Source organism: Poecilia formosa, unplaced genomic scaffold, assembly GCF_000485575.1.
Source record: "Poecilia formosa unplaced genomic scaffold, Poecilia_formosa-5.1.2 Scaffold340, whole genome shotgun sequence".
Taxonomy (NCBI): domain Eukaryota; kingdom Metazoa; phylum Chordata; class Actinopteri; order Cyprinodontiformes; family Poeciliidae; genus Poecilia; species Poecilia formosa.
In genome coordinates, this window is record NW_006800279.1 from 378,001 (window position 1) to 402,946 (window position 24,946).

The 24,946-nt window shown below is 39.7% G+C and overlaps 1 protein-coding gene across 7 annotated transcripts in view; it reads left to right on the forward strand.

Moving 5' to 3' along the window:
• ltbp1 (latent transforming growth factor beta binding protein 1) overlaps positions 1–24,946 on the forward strand; it is a 72,692-nt gene that overhangs the window by 2,135 nt on the left and 45,611 nt on the right. For all 7 annotated transcript variants that reach the window (XM_016661708.1, XM_007573920.2, XM_016661707.1 and 4 more), the window contains exons 2-3: positions 5,879–5,949; positions 15,593–15,905. In XM_016661708.1, coding sequence (XP_016517194.1) covers positions 5,879–5,949; positions 15,593–15,905 — 384 coding nt within the window. The remainder of the gene's footprint in view (positions 1–5,878; positions 5,950–15,592; positions 15,906–24,946) is intronic.

The following is a 24,946-nucleotide window of genomic DNA, read 5'->3' on the forward strand; positions in this document are numbered from 1 at the left end:
GAGAGCAAATGGAGATTTAATGATGAAAAATGCAGAAATCCAGGCAGCACAGAGTGAGCACAGCTACTAGCTAATCTCTGGTAGCAACTGGTAATCAACTGACAGAAGGCAAGACAACTAGACAATAAGACAAGCTGACAAGGACCCAACAAGGAACACAGGTGGGTTTACACAGGGAGACAATCAGGGGAAACAAGGAACAGGTGTACTCAATCAAGGGGTAGCCGGGACAACACAGAGACTCCACAGAACACAGAAACCTAAATAAACACACAGAAAAACTCAAATCCTCACAGTAAATCAGATTCTGCTGTGAGCAAGCTGTTCTCCAAAACTATTTTGTGATGTTTAAATACAAAACCAGCTTCCGTCAGGGTGGGAACTTTATTACTGTGTGGGCTGGATGGTCTCAGTATGATTTTATGATCCAGTTGAGAAAAAGATTCAAACATGCATTTAATTACGTTGTTTAAACTGGAAAGTGGAGATTATAACATCTGCACTGCTAAAATAACATGGTAATGACCATCCACTGATGTTTTTGGTGGGCCTGCTGCAATGAACAACAAATCTATGAATCTGTTTCTGTTTCTACCAAAAATCGGATGACAAAACTCTTCAGTCCGGTCTCAACTGCCCCTTTTTTCAGGGAGAGTTTTGTCTATAGAGATTTATTTGTTGTTTTCTGTTTTGTTTACTTATTTTGGATATTTAAAATGTCTTCCAGTTTCAGCGTTAGATGTTCATTAGAATTTAAAGTCGATTCATCTTTGAGAATGTGCCCCTGCAGTATGCCATTATAATTATATCACTTGAAAGTCTTCTCAAAACAGCAGTATTTTCGCTTATCGCAGTAACTTCTGGGACAATTCCAACAAAATTTGTCATTCTGACAGGCCAAGTAATTAGTAGTTTTTAAATACTCACTTTACACATTATTTAATCTTTTTGCTTCTGGTAGAGTAACACAAGGATAACCTGCTGATATCCAACTGTTGATAACTTTGTCTATCTGCTCAGGCAGCCAGTCTACCTCAGCTGCTGGACAGACGTACCTCTCCTGGCTTGCAGAGCGTGTGTTTTTTTGTTGTAATTTTTGTGGCCATACAGATTTCAAATCATCCACATTGTCTCTTGCGAGAGAGGAAAAAAAATGTGAGATGCTTGATCTTTCAGACGGCTAACTTCACAGCAACGTGTGGGGGAAGGGCAGTCGTCCAGACTTTCTCTGACATCTCATATTTAGTGACACATATGTGGTTTAATGGAACCATAGGAGCTCTGTGGTAGTAAATTTTTGTGGTTTGGAAGTGTAACTTTTGACACTCTACCCACCTGTAACCAAGGCCAGCCCAGTTCTGCTCTAGTAACAATGTGAAAAGTGATTTTTATGTAGCGTTTGGTTTGTCACGTCGGTCATGATCTGTATTTTCAGTCTTGCCAATCCACAGCTACACTAGGCAAATGGAAATGAGAGCTGATGAGATGCTAACATAAAGTATCTGAGGCCGTGTCCAGATGCTGGTGGTGCGCCTGTGCCGCAGCTCCTGGGTTCAGTCATCTGGCTGTGGCTGCGGTTCAGGCTGTGGTGCTGTGGGTATGTACCACTCTGCTAATTTAAACTAGTGCTGCCACTTTGATTTCTATATATTTATAAACACGAAGCCCTTTTTCAGAAAGATCAGTTCTGTTATATGTTTTCTTCAAAGTAGTCCAGAAAGGTGAAATGCTAAGCGCCACCTGGTTGCTGCCATTGGATTTATGAAAGAAGAATGGATCTGAACATTTGAAGCGGAACATTTTTTGCTTAAAGAATTCAAAGTTTCTGTTTCCAGAGTATAATGGAACCAGTGTTTGGACTGGAACACTGACGCTGGCACAATGACTTCTTTGAACACCTCCGGTCTCTATGGCGACCATGCATCTAGAGAGTCATTTTTCTGGTGGAAAACATACAATTATCCAAAAGTCTAAGAAAGCATTGCTCCTTCTCAGCTTCGTATTTCAGTCTTTAGAATTAGTTTTCATGTGTAGCTTGATAATTAGTTTTTTTTAAAATTTGTAATAAAATTGATGTTGAGCCAAAAATGAAGGAACCTTTGAAACATAACTCTCCATTCTTTTGAATTTCATCATTTAATCAAGAAAACACAGTTTTTGCATTTTGCTGCCAGTACTTAACATTGTTGACCTGAAAAAAGTAATTCGTTATACTTACCAACAGGGGTGGTTAACACATCAATAACAATCCCTATTACAATAAATACACGATCAATGTCAATAGATATGTCTGATACAATGTTCAATAGTTTTACTGAACTCCAATCCAGAACCACACAGCATTCTGGGAGATGTAGGCAGAGGAAATGCGTTAGCTGCTCAACCTCTCATGGCCAGCCAAGCTAGGTGGGTGGCATCAGCTAACTCACTCCTCTTTGGTAACCTGGCAACAACCTTTTGAGTAGCTTGGTTCATGTCTTGCCATTGTTCCTCATAATGGCTTAAAAAAAACAATGGCATGGAGTAAATGAATATAACAGCTTGGGGGTAATACAGGTAATGTCCCCAGTTTGGCAATATTCCAAAACAAAAGTAACCTGATGATTATTGATACTGACTGATATAAAACGATATCGTGATACATTTTTCAGCCATATTGCCCATCACGTTTAGATAGACTGACGTCTCATTAAATACACAAATGTCAAAGCAAGCACATGGCACAGTGCATGTTTTCACAACATGCAGCACAAAAATAGACCAAGGATTACTTCAGCTCAATTTAAACTAGTCTCGGCTTCAAATAGAAAAAAAGTTGACAGTTCAGGCCCAGAACTGAAGATGGTTGAAGTTTCTGTTGGTCAGCTTAGACTTGAGCTGCAGCTTTAGAGGAAGATTCAGTACAACTATAAAAGTTCTTTCAAGTAATAGTAATGTGATTAAAAACAAACCTCTCTACACAGATGTCTTTATTATTCCCTTCATACAAATCAATCTGACCCGAAGTTTGGTCTGAGGAAGCTGAAGCAAAAGGATTGTGACATATAATGCAGTAGCATGACCACAATAACTTATTCAAGGAAAGTAAGTTTCATTTTGATTGCTTCAGTCTGTATCCTTAAATTTACTTGTCTACTTGTATATCAGTTGGTTAAATTATGCTTAAGCTGAAGCATAATCTTTCCTTATCGGGGACACCCATCACTAAAAAACAATAATTTGGTCCAACATCTTTCAGTGTCCCTCAGTCAGTCAGACCTGATGACAGAATCTAGCAGCTCAAGACTGTTAGATTCTTATCTGCAGCCAAGCATACCTAACCTGCAACAGGGTTGTAATAAAAATCACATACCAAGCTTATGACTGTCCATTCAGATGTGACACAAGCAACAGAAATAATTGGAAAAAGGAAAAGAAACAGTCTTTTAACAAGGAAACAGCAGGCAACATGAACCCTGGATCTGCAGCGCCACATTAACAGGAAGCAGACTGTTGAACAGGTACAACATGAACACACCCCTCCAGATCTCTGCAGCACCGTGGAAGCTGGTAATGACCCCGACAAGAGTCATTTGCTGGCGATGGGGGCGACAGAAACTCCCAGCTGTACCTTACTCACTTATCACACACTAAAACATTCTACCAGACTGCAGACTGGGCAGCTGGGACCAGACTGCTGGACCACACACAGCCTGCTGCTGCTTTTTCCCTCCATCTTACTCTCACTGAAGACTTCACATGAAAAAATGCAACTGGTACCACCTGGTAAAGCGATTCAGTTTACAGGCACACTGGGCACAACCGTAATACTTGCTTAATATTTTGAACTATGCATTTCGAATGGAATGCAGAATGTACTGAGCTACATTCACACCTGGGCGTCTGGTAGACTTGGTTCGATTAGGACCAAAATTGCAACTTTTGTTACATCTTCGGCTGGTGCGGCTTTCTTCCACACTGTTCTATATCAAACGATCCAAGCTAATTGAAAAACCTCACCCAGGGGGGCGCTGGATCAAAAACTAATTAAGTGACATGAAAACCCCTGAAGAAGACACTGAACGCAACTTCCTCCTTCACAAAATGTAAACAGAAATGAAATGCCAGAGGTTACTTTTTGGTCTGCATTAGAATCCGATTATACATTCACATCTCCACAAACAAACCTGACTTTCTAACCAAACAAACTAGAGTTCAATTAAACAGGGCTGGTGTGTCTCGTTGCCTTTCCTTCGCAGATTTTCTTGCCACAACTCTTAATTTTCTTCAGCCAATCTTCTCGGCTTCTATTTAAACCATGTCGAGAGTTCAAAAGTCAGAATCTAGGACGGTGGGTACAGCTAATTTGATCTTCATATGATTAGATTACAGTCAGGATTCTGGTGTGTCTGTGTTGTTGTGTGTGAGACATCCTTCCAGAGAGGATCTTTGGTGGAGAGCTCTAGGCCACCTGTGTTCTCATCAGCTTCTCCTGGTCCAGCTTACCTGTTGATCCTGTAGTGGAAGCAACATGCATAAGTCATTGGGCTTGATTTTACATAAAATTAACTTTATATCCTTGCATTTAGACCCATTTAATACACATGAAATAATCTAATATTCCAGTGTACATGGCAAGACAGATAATTTAAAAGCTATCATTTGACCATGGATATGAACAATGATGTTTATTTTAAAAAAAGACCAAATTAAAAGGAAATTTGGTAAGATAAATCAATGAGAGTACCTTTTCTAACTGGGTTGTCTTTTTTGGAGTCACTTTCTTACTGCGTATTGACATTTCATCAGACAATAAAAACATGCTTAAAATGTGTGCTGTGTTTTCATTGACAGGTTTATTGCTGACAACTTGTCAGATCATAAAACAAGTAAAAATGAGGCCATTTTTGTTTGGTTGGTTTTATTTTTGTTCTCTTGAAACTAGAACAATCAACAGTTGTGCGCGGGAGAACCGTACGCAGTTACTGCAGCCTGATACTTCCCCACCTCATCCGTACGGTCACACACTGCTGTGGGATGCCATTCAGTTCTTTAAGAAGCATTTGCTGCAAGTCAGTTACTGTGTTTTTGTTGGTCACTCTGGCCAGGCTGATTCCACAAGTGTTCAGTGGAGCTTGAGGTCGAGTCCATCTGCTCTACTCCCAAAATCTGAAGGTAGTCTCTAGTGAATCCTCCTCTAAACATATTCTGATCAGGTGTGACTGCTGTCGTCTTTGAGAATGAATCCTTTCACAACAGGGTGAGAACTGAGAGTTCTTGCTGGTAAAGGTTTCACTAATGGTTCTAAAAAGTTCTGAATCATGATGGGGCTTAGTTCTCAACATGATGACAGTTTTTTGTTTTATGTTAAAATAGTCTTAGTTAAACGACAGCATGGTTTTATGTATTTTATGTTTTTTTTTTAATTCGGTGCTTATTTTAATATACTTTAAAAATCAGCCCCATCTTACATCCACTAACATTGTGTCTTTAATTACCTACTGAATGGAAAGTTACATCAGAGTTCCTGCTTACTGAATCCGGTAACAATCTTTCTCTGACTTAAAGTCCTAAAATTCTTTCACGACTTGCCTTGTGACCTGAGGACCATCCAGTGAGACGTGAATATGCAATACATTAACAACATACTGTAGAAACCGATCCTGTCATGTGTAAGTCAGGTCAGTACTTGTGAAGTGAAATTACATCTTTGTGAAGCTCAAAGATTACACAAGCACAGTGAGGTGAAGTTTCTCGGTGGACTTAAAACACAATGCTGCTGTTGACAAAGTGCTGAACAAATGACCATAATTCTGCATGAACGAGCCGATGTTCCTCTGTGCTGGTGTTGCTGTGTGTTTGCAGCAGTGTGACTTTCTCTGCTTGTTTTGGTGTGCAGGGTGAATGTCTGTGGAGGGCAGTGCTGTCACGGCTGGAGTAAAACTCAGGGATCGCAGCGGTGCACCAAACGTAAGTCTACACTAAATCACCTATTAGTATGTAAATGCTGTTTTTAATGTACATAGCATGATTTACAACATCTCTAAATAAATTTTAACACTGATGGTCATTAAGTCAGTGGAGGTGTCTTTGACAGATGGAAAAAATAAAAAAATCAAAGATCCTGATCATTATGGAAACGAGCAAAGCTTCCACCTTTTGCTGTTTTGTATAATAGTTTGGGGTTGAGATAAACTAAAACATTTTTAACAGAGAGTTAAAACTACATTCTCTGTTTTGCACGTGATGTTGCAGGTCTTTAAAACAAAATTAGGGGAAACACTTTTTAACACCTTTGTAAAACCATCTAATGTTCTGCTGAACCAAAGCTATCTGCTTTGTGAAACAGAATAATAATAAATGTTGACCTCTGGCAACTGATCTGTTAAATTGTTTTTCGTTCACACCTTAACTGCATACTCAGGATTAATAAACATGGTTTATTAACCCCACAATGTGGTCTATTAAAAAAGTTAAATTCAGAATAATAAAAATGGAAAAAAGGAAAAAGTAAAATGGATTTCACGTGGCCCTACAAAGACTTCTGAAGGAGCTGCAAAAATCCATAGCTTAGGTTGGAGAATGTGGACTTTATGTAAGAGTAGCAAGAAGAAGGATGTTATTGAAATGAAGCCATGAGAGGTTCTTTTTACCAGAAACCATTTAAAAGATCCAGCTGGAAGAATGTGCTCTGGTCAGTCAAGAACAGCTTTGTTGGCTTACATGCAAAAGACTGACTGGTGGAAAACAAACACCTCATATCCTCCTGATCCCACCTTTCCCATCCTAAAACACTGTGGCAGTAACTAGTTTTACTGCAGCTTCTCTGCTGGAGGTGCTGCAGTTGAGTTCTCTAAGCTCCTTTTTGGTTGATGTATATTCAGCGGCTCCCATCTACTGCTAGTTTAGCACTACAGCACCCTTCTTAGTTGAATTTTTATGTGTAAATCATATAAATTGTTCTATCATAACTGACAGCTGGAGCTCCTTTCCTGGCACAATGCACTGACTAAAGAGGCGGTGTTCGTCTATGTGAACTGCCGGGGTTTCACAGGCCAGGACCATCTGCTGTTGGTCAGGTGGAATTAAATTCTCACATGTAAGTGCCAGACTTTGTAATAAGCCAAAAACATGTTGGAAAGTAAGTATCTTTGCTGCTTTTTTTCTGTCGTCTCAGTCTTGCTCCCAGCCGCCTCACACGCTGTTAATAAAAAATGAAGTAAGTATGTAATAATATTGTATGTGACTCTACAAAATAACTTAGTTCACTTCATTATTTACTGCTCAGTCACACATAAATGGCATATACAGTCATATTACATAAATTTGAAAATTATTGAAAAGTTCATATATTTCAGTAACTTAGTTCCCTAAGTGAAACATGTTAGATTAATTCCACACAGATTGATCTGTTCTGACTCTCAGCTTACAGCTTATGAAAACATGACATTCAGGACTAGAATATTACATCAGACTAATAAAAAGTATTGTTAATAAATGTTCATAAAAAACATTTATTACTGCTTAAATGTTGGTATTTTGTAAAAGGTACTTTTAATCTGACCAGCCTCATTGGAGGCATATTGTAATTGTCAGAGATGCTTTTGTTCTTGCAGAGACTCTAGACAGTAAAGGGAGGCATAAAACCCAGTGATAACTTTTATGCTGAAAAAAGTATAAAAGCTACCATCATCCGTGATCGTTGTATGACCATCCACATGTGGACGGTCAGTTGTGTTGTACCCTCACGTGACCCCTTCGAAACAGAATCGCCCCCTACTCTTTGCTGTCCGGCATGTTTAATCCTACTCTGCTGCAGATGCAGGAGATTTACTGACCTTTCTAAATTCCTCATAAACATCAGACTGTTGGTCTACATCAAGGCTCGCCAAGTTTCCAGTGCTTCTTGGCTTTTCAGCTACTGCTGCTTAGTTCAGCCTCCATAAGAACTTCTGACTTTGGGCTTTTGCTGTTTGCCTGCCTCAAAGGGAAAATCCCTTCATGCAACAGTTTTGCTTACATTTTCCATAAATGCCATGGACGTACCTGCCGTGTTGCTGAGGTGTTAAACTGCCACCAGGGGCTAACTGTTTTTTATTCCCAGACAGCGTTGTTCAGGAGAGCTGCAGCAGGAGCTGGCATCAGGGTGTTTGCAGCATTGCTGTGTGGGATTATGTGCCAACCGAGGAATATGAAAAGGTCTCAATTTGACTCATTTTAATGCAAATGAGGACTTAAAAAAAGAAATAAGTTTTGGGATGTTGAGTGGTGCAGTGGTCAGGGCGGGCGTATACAGAGGCTGCAGACCTCAGTCCTGAGTTTCACTCTGACCTCGGTTCCTTTACCACATGCCTATCCCTCCATTTTCTCTGCCACCACAGCATCTCGCCAAGATTCAGGTTAGGACTTTGTCTAGGCCACTCCAAAGACTTATTTTCAGAGGTGGACTTGCTGGTGTGTTCTGCATCGTTGTGCTGCTGCAGAAGCCAAGTTACTTTCCGCTTGAGATCACCAGCAGATGGCCGGACGTTCTCCTCCAGGATGTTTTGGTTGACAGCACAATTCATGGTTCTCTTTATCACATGAAGTCTTCCAAGGTCCCAATGCACCAAAACGGCCCCAGACCATCACACTGCCAACACCATGTTTTACTGTTGGGATGTTTTTATGGCAAATGTAACGGGACACACAGCTTCCAAAGAGTCCAACCATCGTCTCATCAATCCACAGAATGTTTTCTAAAATTCTTGAGAATCATCAAAATCTGTTCTGGAAAAACTGAGACCATTTTGCTCAGCAGAGGCTTTCATCTGGGAACTCTGCCATACAGGCCATTTTTGCCCAGTCTCTCTGTCTTGGAGTGAAAGTAAGACCTCTGACCTTAACTTAGCTAAGTGAGGCCTGCAGTCCGTTGGGTGTTGTTGTGGGGTCTTTAGTGACCTCTTAGATGAGTCATGGCTGCACTCTTGGGGTAATTTTGGTGGACCAGCTTCTCCACTGTTCCATGTTTTCATCATGTATGGATAACGGCTCTCACTGTGCTTCAGTCCTACAGCTTTAGAAATAGCTTCATAAACCTTTCCAGGTTGGTAGATGTCTGTTACTTTCTCACTTTTTCTGAATTTCTTTACATTTTGGCATAATATCTAGATTTTGAGGATCTTATTTCACCAGCCTGGGTCTGGCTAGAGACAGTGAACTCAATGTGATAAACCACAGTTATGTTTTAACAGCGGGAATAATCCCTTTTTAACACAGCCATGCAAGTTTTTTTTTTCTCCCTTAATAATTAACTCCTTCATTTAAAAACGACATTTTTGTGTTTACTTGTTTAATTTGTGACTAATATTTAAATTGGTTTCATGTACTGAAACATTTACGTTTGACAAAAATACAGAAAATCAGGAAGGGTCAAACGCTTTTTCACACCACTGTAGTTTGAAAACTCCTCTTATGACAACTGAAATAATTTAGTCAACATTTTATTTATATTCCAGTCTTTGTGATATTAATCTTACACAGACTGATAGTGGTAACGTAATTGGGAGACTGTGCAGCTCTAAGACAGATAACCACCATGTGAAGACCACACCACGCTGTGAGTCTGTTCACATCTGCAACAGAAGTTGTTGTTCTTTTAAATTCCTTCAGTTATTTAATCCTATTTGCACATGAAAGCACAGAGATTGTCTTTTGTGCAAAGTGATGCTGCATGACTATGCATGTGGGAAACAAAAATGCATCAGTCAGCGATTTGCAGTTATAGAATTGTTTTATTGGGTTTTCCTGCAGATCTTTTCGACTGCACAGCCATTACCTTTGTGTGTAACTGCAGTGATTGATGTTTGTCGCCATCACACGCATCTTTTATAATCAACTTATTGTGTTACGATTTTATTTTACGTGTCTAAATCTAATTTTGACTACCTCTGTGGAACTTATCTGAAGAAAGCTGCTGATGTTTGGTTTATACTAGGGTCACATACTGAGGTAAGAAGCACCTAATGTGATAAGCAAAGCATATACCCACCCCATAGCGAACATTACTGCGGTTAACTTCATTAACGCTCGCAGTCGTGATGTTCTAGGATTTGGTTTCATTTTTATTTCATCACCTACATCTTCCCTCCACCTACACTTGGTTTTTCTTCAAGTGGAAGAAAGTGGAAATCCAGGTAGCTCAATTTTTTTTTTCCAAACTATGTGACAAAAAGAAAAGAAAATCGCTGATAAAGCCATGTGCTTTAGATCCACGTAGCTCATCAGGTTCAGAAGCTTATCTGGAAACATTCCCATGACTCCTCCATACTGGTGGGAGTCAAGCAGCGTCAAATAGTTGAATTGCATGAGAGAATAGCACTTTGTCAAATTGGCCTAATTTAGTCATGTCATTGACAAAAAATTTTGTATGTGGTGGAACTGAAACAGTTGTTTTAAAGCTAAATAATGTATGAATTCCAGCCATACGTTAGTTGGCTGGAACGTCTTGTTGACGTTGAGGAAAATTAAAAAGTATTCTTTCTTTCAGAGGTGTTTGAGTCAGACTATCTAGGATAATTTGGGTTTTAGTTTCTTTTTTTATTATTATTCAACAGAACTGTTACTCCCAATCCTTCAACACAAATGTATTGAAAACCATCAATCTAAACCAGACCAGAAAGTACACTCACTGACAAAAACAGTTTTCAACCAGTTTAGGCTCCCAGCAGGAACAGCACCAAACAGACTTTGGTGGGACTCATCTCATGCTTTGCATGGACTCAAGGTTTGCTGAGGAACCACAACCTTCTCTTTCTTCTGTTTTGTAATTATATTTCAAATAAACTACTTTTTTAAAAAAGGTTTATTGACTCTAGTGGCCTTTATTTGATAGTGAATTGACAGGAAAGAGGGTAATGAGAGAAGGGGGAAGACATGCGGCAAAGGTCACCAGGTCAGGAATCAAACCTGTGACAGCTGCATCGAGGACTAAAGGACCTTATGTGGGTTGTGCTTAACCCCTGCACCACCAAAGCATACCCAACTACTTTTTATTGTCTGGTGTTTTCTGTGTGTGATCTTACGATAGTACTCTATTAGCTGAATCCTGGTTTCCATTGTCTCATAAGCACTTAGTTATTATCTGACATCATCAGATACAGTCTTTAACAAAATAAGAGCTTTATTTATTTATAGATTTTTTTTATTTTTTATAAGGTCACTCCTGTCTGGTGGGAAGATAAGCATTTCCTCCATCCGGAGCTTTAATGAGGCACAGAAATTCTCAACAGGCGCTCTTATTTTTGGGTCTATCTGAGCTCCTGGGGGCCGGTAGTGACTCAGATAATATGGAATTCAATACCTCATACATTGATGTCATATCTTTCCCCCTTCTACCTACTTTTGAATTCAGCAAACATCTGTCCTCGCCACACGCAAGGTGAAACAGGCTGTTGTATTTGCTCCAAAGTCTGAGCAATTTTCCCTCCTGTTCTTAAGAACATCAAGCTGTTGTACCAGGGCAATGACATTTAGAACAACCATCAAAAGTGGCTTGATGCGTTTCCTGTCTCAAGCTAATTACCAGTCCATACTACTTCCCCATCACTACCAAGCTGAGCCTTTATGTTGCTGACCTGAGAGACTGGGCCCAGCAGCCTGAGTGTGGGTGGGAAAAATATTTACATTAGCCGGAGAAGAAAGGCTTCAACCAAGGTGGAACAATTTACAGCACTGTTATTTCAAAATATTAATGTAAAATCAGAGGGTGGATTGGGGGCTGTGGGGGATCCACAGCAGTGAGGTCAGTTTTAATTTTTGAGGTAATCCTGTTGTGAAAGATGGGTGTAACCCAACTGTCTTGAAAACACAGACAGACATTCTTGTTGAGCTGCAGCTGCTTCTAAAATGAACTTTAAATGTTAAACCTTTCAGTGTTTGTCTATCTTTGCATAGTTTTAACCTTGTTAAAACGGTACAAGAATATATATATATTCCATTTAAGATAAAAGAAAAAAAATATTAAATATTAAAATCCTTCAAGCACAAATTACAAGATAGTGCCACCTAACAGCTGCCAGTCCTGTCAGGGATTCTTCACATCACCAGTCTGAGAATTTTGCACATTTCAAAACACTTTTTGCTATCCAGCTGTGTGACAGCTGCACTCAAACATGCTGTGGTGCAGCATGTTTGAATTTTGATCCTAATGTTCCTTGTAACTACAGGCCAATTTCCAAATTACCTTTTTTGTCCAGGATTTTAGAAAAGGCTGTTTTTAATCAACTGCAGACTTTTTTAAATGCTCATAGTGTTGGCGAAGATTTTCAGTCTGGTTTTAAATTCCACTGTAGCACAGAGCCAGGACTGCTAAGAGTTCTTAATGATCTCCTCTTAACTATTCCTATAGGCCCAAGCGCTGCCTTTGATATGGTCAATCACAGAATTCTTTTATCAAGCCTGGAGAACACTGTCAGTCTCAAGTTTAGTTTTAGTGTGGTTTAGATCTTATCCGGTCTTTTGTTTTGTGTCTATGGGAGAACATTCCTCTTCTTCAGAAGCCATTTGTTGTGGAGTACCTCAAGGACCCATCCTTGGTCTCAATTTATTTTCTCTATACATTGTCACTGGGTTCTACTTTTGGAAAGCATAATATTTATTTCCTTTGCTTTGTGAAAAACACATCTGCTGAGCTCGTCATCCAAGCTACCACACTCCAAAGAGAGGTTGTAAACAGCATTAATGGACAGCATGGAGAAGCCTTGTTGTGATGATGTGACGGGAGAGTGTTGGAGAGGGTAGAGATTCTTAAAGTGTCAGATGATGCAAACAGGGTTTCCTCCAGTGTATTATAAGCGGGACACCAGGCTTTACATTCCCTCCCACCAGGCAAAGAGCTGTTTATTTCAGATTGGGTTTTTTATACACCAGTAACAGTAACAGTAAAGATGATTAAGCTAGGTTCATAGTCGATGCATTGAAATGTGCTCAAAGGGGTGCACACCCGTTGTACCATTCCTGCACCTGCCAGTTAGCCTCACACACTGTTATTTCCACATTTGGATGCCTGTTTGTGAACAATAATGGATTATTGTCTTAACAGACAAACATTTGTTTGGACTCAGTTGCACAAATAAAGATTTAGGGTCTATGATAAATATTTTATTTTAGCAATACTGTTCTTTACTTACTATTTTTAAACATCTTTTTTTGTTGCAATTACTGTAGGCTACTGCAGGTTGCAAAGTGGTGCAGTTGGTAGCACTGTTGCCTTGCAGCAAGAAGGTTCTGGGGTTTGATTCCCGGCCAGGGGTCTTTCTGCATGGAGGTTGCATGTTCTCCCTGTGCATGGTGGGTTCTCTCCGGGTACTCTGGCTTCCTCCCACAGTCTACAAACATGAGTCTCAGGTTAATTGGTTTCTCCAAATTGTCCCTAGGTGTGAGTGTGTGTCTGCATGGTTGTTTATCTGTCTCTGTGTTGCCCTGCAACGGACTGGTGACCTGTCCAGGGTGTACCCCGCCTCTCGCCCGGAACGTTAGCTGGATATAAGCACCAGCAACCCTCCCGACCCCACTAAGGACAATGGTGTACTGAAAATTGATGGATGGATGGATGCAATTGCTGTAGTTATAGTTGAACTACTGACTGGTGCAAACCAAACCAAAGCTAGGAAGAACTGTGCTTCCAGACCTCCTCAGAGTACTCTGGTTTATCACTGCTGTATTCTTACACACACTTAGACACACTGCTGCTCCTCAGTGGGAAATTGCCTCATACAGGCTACAAACCCAGGGTGGAGTTTCATTGCTTAATTACACTGGAACTTCCCACCCTGCTTGTAGCCCATATTACAGTTCATATTCATTTTTGAAAAAAAAAAAAAAAAAGTAAAGCTATCACTTTGCACACAGATACTGTATGCCAAAAATCCAGAGTGTCTCAATGGTTGGACTGCTTCCTGTGGTGGGTGACTGTGGGGAAACCTGGAACACATTTATCAGCTTTGATCAGACTGAGGCTTCAGAAAAGGAGGAGCCAAACTGCAGAGGGAGTAACTTTGTTAATTCGCCAGATGTCTCTCAGCAGCGATTTAGTTTTCCCTTCATTAATCATTTTCACAAATCTCAATGCCACCAATTAGGCTAACAAGCCCAGTGTGGGGTGACACACCCCTGTGGGAGAGAGAGGAGGGCCAAGCTCTTTCTGAGTCATTCCTCCTGCTGACTTCAAGCACACAGTCATACCTTTTTGAGGTTGCTGACTTGAAAGGGTGTTTTCCAGTTTTCATGAAAATCATTTCATTGAATGCTTTGTGTGGTGAGGAGGTTTCCTGAATCCCTCCCGGGTTAGTGCAGGGGTGATGGCTTTAGTTAGGAAATGACTGAATTTTAGACATTTGCAATGAATAGTAAGAGGTTTGTGCAGGCGCCTATCTTTTATCTCCTTTTCTTTGTGTAGTTGAACCAGTGTGTGAACGTCTGCCATGTCGTCTGGTGAGATTGGCTTTGTAGTTGAAAAATGGATACCCCTATAATCTGCCTGGGGAGAGTAGAGCTGCTAGTAATTACAGACTCTATGCTAGTCTCTCATGACACACACACACACACAGATGCACACATAAGCCCAAAATTTCATAACAGGTACTGCATAGCTACAATCAGTTAGTAGTAGTGGTTATGATTTCCTGTAGCGGGTTTGAAGTTGTGGGATCTATACTTTTCATTAATCAGTAGATGAGGACAATTTCAGAGATGTGCATAATCCAGTTCGTATTAAATAAGAATATTATCAAAAAGTTGCGTTATTTCACTTTCTGAGATCCTTTCAGACACAAACCCAGCAGGCACTGATCAGCATCAGAAATTATGAGTTTATGATGAATGCGGCCATCCCAAATGTAGGAAACATCATGGAAAGGGAACAGGACAAAGCGTCCAAATACAGAGGGCTCATCTAAGAGCTGGAGAAAGCCGGGTGACCCCCAGACAGGAGAAGTGGTTCAAACAGACACCTGGAAAAAACCAATCAGAGATCTCAGAACAGCACAGATTTAGGGACAAGCAGAACAGAGAGTATAAAAATCACTTAAGGCCGTAAGTATCCAGATATATCATAAATCTGCAGGGCCTGAATGCATGACACTTGCAATATAGCGATTCATCATATTGTGCAGTTCTAAAAATGACTAATGTATATTTTCCAATGTATGAGTAGAGTATAAAAAAGTAAGAAAACAGCACATATCACATTGATTAAACAGTGAGAACACAGTGAAAGTACATGATGGATAGGAAGGAGAGCTCCCAGAATCTCACTATTATTACAAATTATGACAGCTACAGCAAGTCAAATGGACAACATGATTTAGGAACAGTGTATTAATAAATAGATTTGGTTTGTTTGTATGTTCCTTCATTTTCAGAAGGTTTGATGAAGACATTTATTTTGTTTCATGTAAAATCAAACTGGTTTTATCAGTGGGAACTAAAGCTGTCTGTTTGTATGGATTGTATAAAATCATTGTGAAAGTGTTTTGTATCTTGTAATTTTCGGTGGATAATCTCCTACCATCCTGACTCAATCTCATTCGTTCTTTTTCTCTCTGCTTCTGCTCCGTTTCCTTCCGTATTGCAGCCAACTGCTTCCCTCCGTGCCAGAACGGAGGAATGTGCCTCAGGCCCCAGCTCTGCGTCTGCAAACCGGGCTCCATGGGGAAGGCCTGTGAGCAGACCCCGGTGCCGGCTCACTCCAGCCCAGTGGTGCCTGGGAGCGAACCCACCAACGGTCACACCAATGGAAACAATGTGGTGCCACAGAGGCCCATACCTCAGCAAGTGCCACCTAACAGCTACACCTCCACTAATAACTTGGCCCAGATGAAGTTAACTGTCAAGGCAGGCCCCCAGTTTGTCAGGCCCCAATACATCCAGCATCATATCCAGCAGCAGTAAGTATTGCTCTTTTATTTAAGCTTTATTATGTCGTGTGTTCCCTGTAGTATTTTACCAACTTCAACACTTTCACTTACTGACTCATGGAGAAATTCACTGTAGTCTCCCACTGTTAAACTTACTGCTGAAGTAAGTGCTCACAGTTACGTTCAGTTAATTCACACTTGCAGTATGTAACTTTCACAAAAGAAATTAAAACTGTCACCATGGTGTGACAGTATGATATGAGACAGACAATCTCATTCAATGACAAATCCAGCTCCTCCTGAGGTCAGTCACCAAAAGGAAAAAGTAATGCATAAGGGGTGAAGATGATTGTGCAAGTTGTGTTTCCATTAACAATGTTTTTGTGCTTATTTTGAAGTTACGCATTAGAAAATTTAAAATAACTTCCTCAGTTTATGACTTGAGGTGGTTTTTGGCTTTTCCTCAAAGAAAATTGATGTGCTAAAGGGAAGAACTTTGCTGAATATGGTCTGACGTACTTAACTTTCCCATCCACTGGCAGGTCTGTGCCTTATGAGAGACATGAAACTTAGAGAAATGTCTAAGTTGAACTGTCCAGTTCGGTGGTGAGAGCCTTCAATCTGCGTAGACTGGTTGTTCTGCTTCAGACCAGTAATGGAAGCACTCCTAATTTGCATTTTCTATTTTTTTTATTTTGCAACATTCAAAACTTTGTTTGAAATTTGTATGATAATTGACGGATTTTTGACAGAATAATAACTACAAGAGTGGAAGGATTTACTGGATGTTAATAAGACCTGCTGTAGTATATGATTTGGAGATAGTGGCACAAAAAGGGCAGCAAAGCTGAAGATGTTCAGGTTTAATCGGAAGGGATTAAACCTTCGGACAGTAAGTATGGCAGAGGGGACAGGATGAGATGACAGCAGAAGATCTGCTGCTGTGACCCCTAAAAGACGCAGCTGACGGAAGAAGATTAAATATTGTCAGGGAACTTATGAGCTGGTATGTAGAAAATAATTTACAGCTCAAAGCCTTTCTGTCACAGACGTCACCTCCTGCTGACATCAGGCTTCATCTCTGGATTTCAGCATGGTGTCCAGTAGGATGGTGAATACTGCAAATGCAAGCTAGCTGTTGCAAATAGAAGCACAGAGAGTATTTAGTTCAGTTTTTTTTATAACCTGTGCTGTCTTACTAAGGTTGGCCTGCCAACTCATTTCATCATCCATCAGGGCTAAAACAGGCTCCCCGCTCCTTCACACATGGAGCTGAAGTGCTATTAGCTCCTGCTGCGGTTAGCTGTTGGTTTGTTTTGACTGTAAGTAATGCAGATGACTGGAGAGTGTGCACGGTGAAAATGCTCCAACATCTTGTCAGGTCCAGTTTGTGGACGTAATGGGTGCAAAAGCAATTCCCCACTTTTCTGCTCTGAGCCGGTTTGTTAATGGAAACATTGTCAGGGACCCGGCGCGGTGTCTCATTAATGCTGGCACACATCACATGATGATGTGAAGCATGTGGATGAATGTGATTTCTGTGTTCTGAGATTTCTGGGTTTCGTACAAGGCACAAGTAATCGCTACCAGATCTGGTTGAAAGCTGCTCCTTGTTTGCAGAGAAGATTTATTTCACACAGAGAGGACATGTTCCCTGTGTTTTTTATTGTAAAAAACTCCAGACAATAACTGGTAGAAAACCTTTTCTTGGGATAATGTTTCAGCCAGGTAGTAAATTCTTGGCCAGTGTAAAGTGTCCTGTGTTACAGTTACTAACCTTTTAAAATCCGTCTTTTGCAAGAAAAGTTGTACAATAAGTGAGTGAACAGCTGTTTAACAAGGTCTGGGACAAGTTTAGATACTATAGTAGCTGTAGTGTACTGAAGTGTTTTTAGGGTTCAGTTAGGGTGCTCTCACATCTGGTAGTCCGGAAGACTTGGTTCGATTGGGGATCAAAATCACAACATTTGTTTCTTGTGGTGGTGCTGCGCCAAAAACCACTGAAGAAAACAACACGAAGACCTCTGGAGAAGACACTGAGCCCAACCTTCTTCAGAAAATATAAACATAAACAGATTTTAGTGGTTGTTTTGTCTTTGGCAAAGGACAACAAGCCTTTCCTCCCGCTAGCGCTAGACACATGTTTGTTTTGGTTGTATTTACCCAGAATGCCCTGTAGTTGGCTTCCTGCTTTTGGAGTGGTCTCCAGTCCATTTGGCATTCACACATTCTCTCAAACTGCATCAGAGTTCACTTCAACCGAACTGACCCCTAGTATTGTAGGCGAGCCAGAGTTTGTTAACTTTGACTGCACATTCACACCTCAGCAAACAACTGAACTTTCTTAGGCAAAGGAGCTAAAGTTTGAACAGGGCTGGTGTGAATGCACACTTAGTTTAACAGTCGCTTTGGTACATTACTAGCAAAACACAAAATAAAAATCTTTATAACAAAAATGCCCAACTAAAATAATGAAAAACAACTGAAGCACCCTGAGGTATCACAGGTAGAGCTCAGTGCCCAGTAGTTCTACTCCTAGCTGGATTTTTCTGTGAAGGAACAAAAACTCACAATTTGTCTCACATGCAGGCCTCAAAGCAGGAAGGATGCAGAGGTAGAAGACAAAAATAAAGATATTTAAGAAAGTAAACCAAATCTTGAAACAAAGACATGAATAGAAACCAGGACCATGGAGACAGCAGAAGGAAGTAATAATGAAATAGAGAGGTGATCAGTAGAAAAAGAGATAGATGGGAGATTGATGGATAGAGTGAGACCAGCTGAGTGAGAGACATAGACTGAAGGCATCTAATAGGATGAAAGGCAGAATGGAAGCCAAACACAGACTTGAAATCAGAAATGACAATAAACACAAAATAGAATCCAACTTAATGTGAGCACACAAACACACAGAGACAAAAGAAGAGAGCAGGAGTAACAACAACTTCTCACTTCCTGTTCCTTATACAGTAAAAGGATCCAGAATTAAACATCACCTAAAGACTTGGAAATGTTGAGTGGCAAAAGAGGACAACACAATATCATAAACAGAACTACATAATACTGATTATGACACAGTAATGGTGTTACAAGACAAATGAAGGTACATAAATACTAAATCCTGGTAAAGATCTGAACCCACATTCACAAAGATTCTCAGAGTCCTCTTGAAGATTTCCTGTCTTTACCTAAAAATTCCTGCTAAGGAGTCCTGGCTTCAGAGGGATTCAGTCAGCTGCTGAAATCGACTCAGTTCCTGTCCACACCTAGCAATGTTGGCCTCGTTGCTACATATGGTTGACCTCATTGCTAGGTGTGGTTGACCTCATTGCTAGGTGTGGTTGACCTTGTTGCTAGGTGTGGTTGACCTTGTTGCTAGGTGTGGTTGACCTCTTGCTAGGTGTGACACTGACTTCTAGGGACTGTGATTGGTTCACCTTATTCTTCTACTTCTGTTTAATGGTGTTTGGCAAACAACGTAATAAACCACTACTGTCACCAACTTTTAAAGAAGTGTGGACCAAATCCCAATACTCCAGGCCCTAAAAAAACCTCATGTCATTGTTCATACAAATCACATAGCTTTAAAAATAGAATATGGCCTGGTAACTTTTACGTCTTGGGTCTTTTTGAAATAATCAGTAGAGTTAACAGACTGCTGCAGAAACTAAAGAAATGTAAAGAACAGTCGTTCTTATTTCTTCAAATAGAGCTTTTTTTTATTTTGGCTTTATCTGTTTAATATACAATGGTAAGATACATTTGAAGTTAGATTTAAATAATTTCATAACCTGGTAAAGAACAAATGCTTTTTATTTTGTACTGGTGTCCTGAAATTGAACAAAGGTGTACTTTCTTTCTACGATAACTACCTATTACATTTATGTCTCATTCATTGAGAGTTTCCTCTCTGTGGTCCAAGAGTAAGTTGAGCCTGTACATTACTAACATTTGGAGTCATTTTTCAAACAATATTTTGTTTCTAACTCACTGGTCAAGGAAATAAAAAATGTTTGGCCAGAAGTTAGGAAAAAGAAGAAAGGCTGTGAACTAAAGGGTGAAGACAAAATGTCCAAGTGTTTTGTGTCAGCAAGCATCAACAATTACACTGAGCTATTGGTGGGACTCTAATCCAACTCCCATTTGGTTTTGAGTGCTTATGAGGGTGAATGTGGTGAAGAATGCTTCTCAAAGATCTCCGTCCAGTCCATAAATCATGGGTGACAGGCTAATGCTTTTATAATGGCTGTCAGTTTGGTTCAGCTGCACAAGTCAAATCCTGCAGCTCAGAGTATGGGCACTCATTCATTCATTGAAGGTGAGAACAACCTGCTTCTATCTCCCACCAGAATAAAACACTGACTTGTTGCTTGATATGGCCTGCAGCTTTAGGACAATTATTTGTACAGAAGTCTGAAGCTGCAGAGTTGGCCTTTCGTGAAAGCTGCTCAGTAGTGCTGCAAAGATCAGTTCAATTTTAAAACAGAACATCTGATGTATTTGTAAAGTTTTTTTTGTCCTTTTAAGAAATCTGGATTATAAAAACTTGACAAGTGTATGTATGTTTACTACGATGACTTCTTCCTCCTCTTTTACCTCTTGTTTAACAGTGGTCAGTATATCCAGTTTTGGTGCTTCTTGTGATGTCATGTCTTTGATGGGATTCAAAAATAAAATTAAGCCATAAATGAGCTGTATTGTTTAGAAACCGTATAAAATATTCAGGCTGAAATAATTTGCTGGCAAAGACTATAAACTGGATAACTCCTTCTTACTGGAGTTCTTGATCTCTAACACTAACACGTTCGCCTATAAAGATACCATTTACACTTATCAACATGGCCGTCAATGCTTCATGTGGTTATAAAATGATACAAATTTGATTTATCCTTAACAAGTGATCTCGCAAAACCAAATGGCTCCTCTAGGCAGTGCTTTACTTCACATCTCCAGTCCATCTGATAAAACACTCGGAATCTAACAAAACTTCACTTGACATACCTTTATTCTTGTTTTCTAAATTTCATCTACCCACTAAATAATTTTGGAATTTAAAAAAAAGTTTTTTAAAGTAGTACGTTTCCATTCATATGGTCAAGATTGTAACTGTGGACAGTCATAGATATAATATTTAAGCTATGACAGCACATGTGAAACAGTGATGGTGAGGTGAAATTTTGACATAGCATTTTCCACCAACCCCCATTATTAAAAATCCAATATGGATGTCACATACAGACTGTAGTGATGGCCGCACCATTAAAAGCCTGTCAGTTTCTATCTATTTATGAACCTGTTCTTTTAACACAAACCCAAAAATCTAGAGAACTATGTTAGCCAACAGGTAAGTGAATTTTACGATAACAACAGACACGTAAGTGAATTTCTGAGAGGTTAGAGTCCTTGTCAAACGGTGTTTTTGACTAAATTCCCAGAGGGTTAGAGTCCCAGTTAAACGACATTTAACTGAAGTCCTAAAAGAGGCGCGGGTTTTAATGTTTTTATCTTTTTTAATCTTTTTTTTTTTCAAAATCTCTTTCTCACTGTTTATTCAATGTCACATGCTGTTTTTATTTTAATTATGTAAAGCACTTTGAAATGCCTTGCTGCTGAAATGTGCTATACAAATAAAATTTGATTGATTGATTGATTGAACAGAGTAGCTTATAATGTTACCTTGGTCACAGGACGCAGCAATTAGAATGACACACTGATTTGGAGAGTTGGCCCTTCCTGTTCTGACTTGACTGTCCATGGTTGCATAAATTGAGGTCCATAAAGACAAGAATGAGCCAGTTTAGTGAAAGAACTTGACTGGCCTTCACAGTCTTCACCTCAATCTGATAGAAAACCTTTAAGAACGATTAAATCTGAGAATTCAGGCCTTCTGGTTCAACATCAGTATGTGACCTCACAGATGTGTTACAGACAGAATGGTAAAAAAGCAAAAACATACAAAAAACACACTTCCCAGAAGAGCCGAAGCTGTTATAACCACAAAGGGATTGCTGTCATTACATTACACCCTATGGATTAGAAATGGGTGGTCATTTAATTTTTATGTCTGAAGGTCAATTAATGAGTGTTTTAGGGAATAATGTGCAGCTTTTTCTTAGTTGAAATCCAAACCTGCTCCATGTGGGAGAAAAAAAATCCTCCCAGGATTATCCTTAGTGTCTTGCATCAACACAGTTATACCACGACTGCTGAATTAATCTCTCTTAAACTCTCCATCAAGGGTTTTTGGTCATATTAGGAAGCTGGATCATGTTAAAGACCTTGAAAAATTGAAGAACTCAACCAGGCTTTCAGTGAAACAATGTTACTCACTTCCTCTGTCAGTAGCTTTGAAGTGTTGAGATCATGTTGTGAAGGGAATGGTTGGCTTGTAAACTGAGGTAATAAAAGCAACCATCTGTGCTGTGTGTCCGAATATAGAATCTTCCACCGTCATACCATAGGATCCTAGTCATCGCATGCCCATAATGCTCTTGTTCTTGCATTAGATCACCCACAGTAGCCATGTTTCCATCAATGTTTTTTGAAGTATTGCATTATCGTTGATGGAAACTGCTAAATTTGAAGTAACTTCCTCAGCTCCACAAAAATGTTTTTCCGCTTGCTTTAGTTGGTTAATGCACTAAAGGGGAGATGGAGATACATTTGCTGAATAACATAATATTTACCTCACATGACCATGACCAGCTGTTTCCATCAGTCATGTGTAAAATTTTTTATCAGCTTGAAACATCACCAGGACTAGTTGACATGGCAGAACAATGACAACTTGCCCAATAGCAACACATTTCTGAGAACCTCTCTCCATTTCTGAGATGTGTGAACCAGGCACATCTCAGATGTGGCAATAAACAGGAAGCAACCTATACTTCCTGTATATTGCCGCCATGTTTAGTGTCAACATCTGATGAAATTACACTTTCCATAGCCTGGTTGATTAGTTAAATGCTTAATTTGCATATTCTTTTCCACAACATTTTTAAAGTTTGTTCAAAATTCACACGACAGTGGGATGGAAACATAGCTAGAGTGATGTGTGTTCAACTTGATTAATACTCCTTGTCTACTATATCAACTCCTTTACCAGAAGTTGTATCCTTAGAAAACTCAACATGTACATTAATGGACACCATCACACTTTACACATGGGTTAAGACGAATGAAAGTCCCTTTAAACACACTGACACTATGTAGCCATTTGAATGCTATTAAAATACAGTCCATAATATTGTCATATGCATTAAGACAACTCATAGATGGATTGTATTATATCTGTGACAGTTAAGAGCAGTGCAAAGTACAAATCAGTCAGATGTCTACAAAAACCCCAATTTATATAGACCAGGATTTCATATATGAATGCAATTAAAGTCTGAAACACCCAAGTGAGGTGAAAACTTTTTACATGCTTGGAAGCTGTCACTTTCTGTGGAATTGGACTGTCATAATAATAGCATATAAAATGTGTTTAAGGAATTAAACCTACCTGTGTTGTTAGGTCAAATATTCAGATATAAAATATAAAAAGTTCTCTGATGTAAACGTATGGTCTCATAACCTTTGTGAGGTGAGTGGATTTAGGGAAGAGTTTTGAGATTAGAGTTGTCAGAGAATCTCTGTATGTTTTCCACAATAATGTACTTCCTCTTTTGTTTGATGAAGGGATGATGCACACGGCCAGTCACTGTTCACATCCTCATCCACTGGCAGCGGCGCAGGTTCCCCCAAACATGGGCTATCACTCTTTCCCACCATTCATGCTGAGACTGATCTCTGTAACTAAGTTGAGATAAGCTGCTTATCTCCATTAATGTCATGAGTGCATGATCACAATTCAGAGCACATGCTCCGTTTGGCTGAGCAAAATCCTGGCATCCAGTGTGTAGCTAACAGACAGTGTGTGTAAGGCCTGTGTGACCTGACTGAGAGGAGAAAGAGTGGGAAACGCCTTGTAGCTCCATATGGGCTTAACGCTTAATAGTAGAGGAGGATGATGAACTCTGTCGTTAGCTGTGACCACCAACAACTGGCCTAATGTCAAAAGGTGCTGTATGCAAACCATATTTTAGTTGAGCATACCTAAATGCAGATAATAAAATTCAATCTGGTCCCTAAAAGGGTGTAAATAAGATCAAACACAAACCAGAAATACAACTTAAAATCACCCGTTCATAATTCTCTAGATTCCTCCTTGACACAGTGAGATGCCACAGAGTTGAAGAGAGTCTCGTCAGGGCCTGAACCTCTCTGGGAGAAAACAAATATATATTTTGTCACCTCTGTACCTGCTTAGTTTGTGGCTGAAAGTCATATTTTAGATCATGAGTTTCAGGAGGAAGGGAGTGCAGATTACTGACATCTGTTGAAGGTGCATGAAGTTTTTCTGCCAGCATATCATTAAAGCTGTTTGCTTTGTGAATTCACTACAGAGACGAAGCTACTAATAAGCTAAAAACATTCTGTGGGAAAAAAAGGAACATTATTACTATAGAGTTTCATCTTTAAATGTGAGCTTTAAATCATAATTTCCACTCAAATCATGGTAAATAAGGGACAAATAGAAATACATAGACAGTAAAAGATGTTGGACAAGCAACTAAAATTGCTCTGTTAATTTAACTGGTGTCCCAGAGCATTCAGACAAACCTGGACGGAATGATGCTTAACTGGACCTTTGTTATGTCCATGACTCCTCAGCTCTTTAGCAGCTGCCTCCTCATACCATTCTAATGCATCATTTGTAGAACATATTGCTGAGATTCTGTTTGCTGGATCTTGTCAGCTTTCTCAGAGTTAATAGTTAAAGCTGATGTTGATGTAACCTGATCATGTCCTTGTTAAAGGTGCAGATTCACTCTAAGCATGTCTTCTGCTTCACCTACAACATATTTGCAAGTTCCGCTTTATAATGGAGTCAATGCTGCCGCCCTTGACCCAAAAAAAGTCTAAAGTTTTCACAGTTTTAAATAGGGAACAGTTCCATTTTGTTGATATGGCTCACCTCTTATGTTTTTGATTAAATCCCTAATTAATGGGTTTCTTTTCTCTTACTT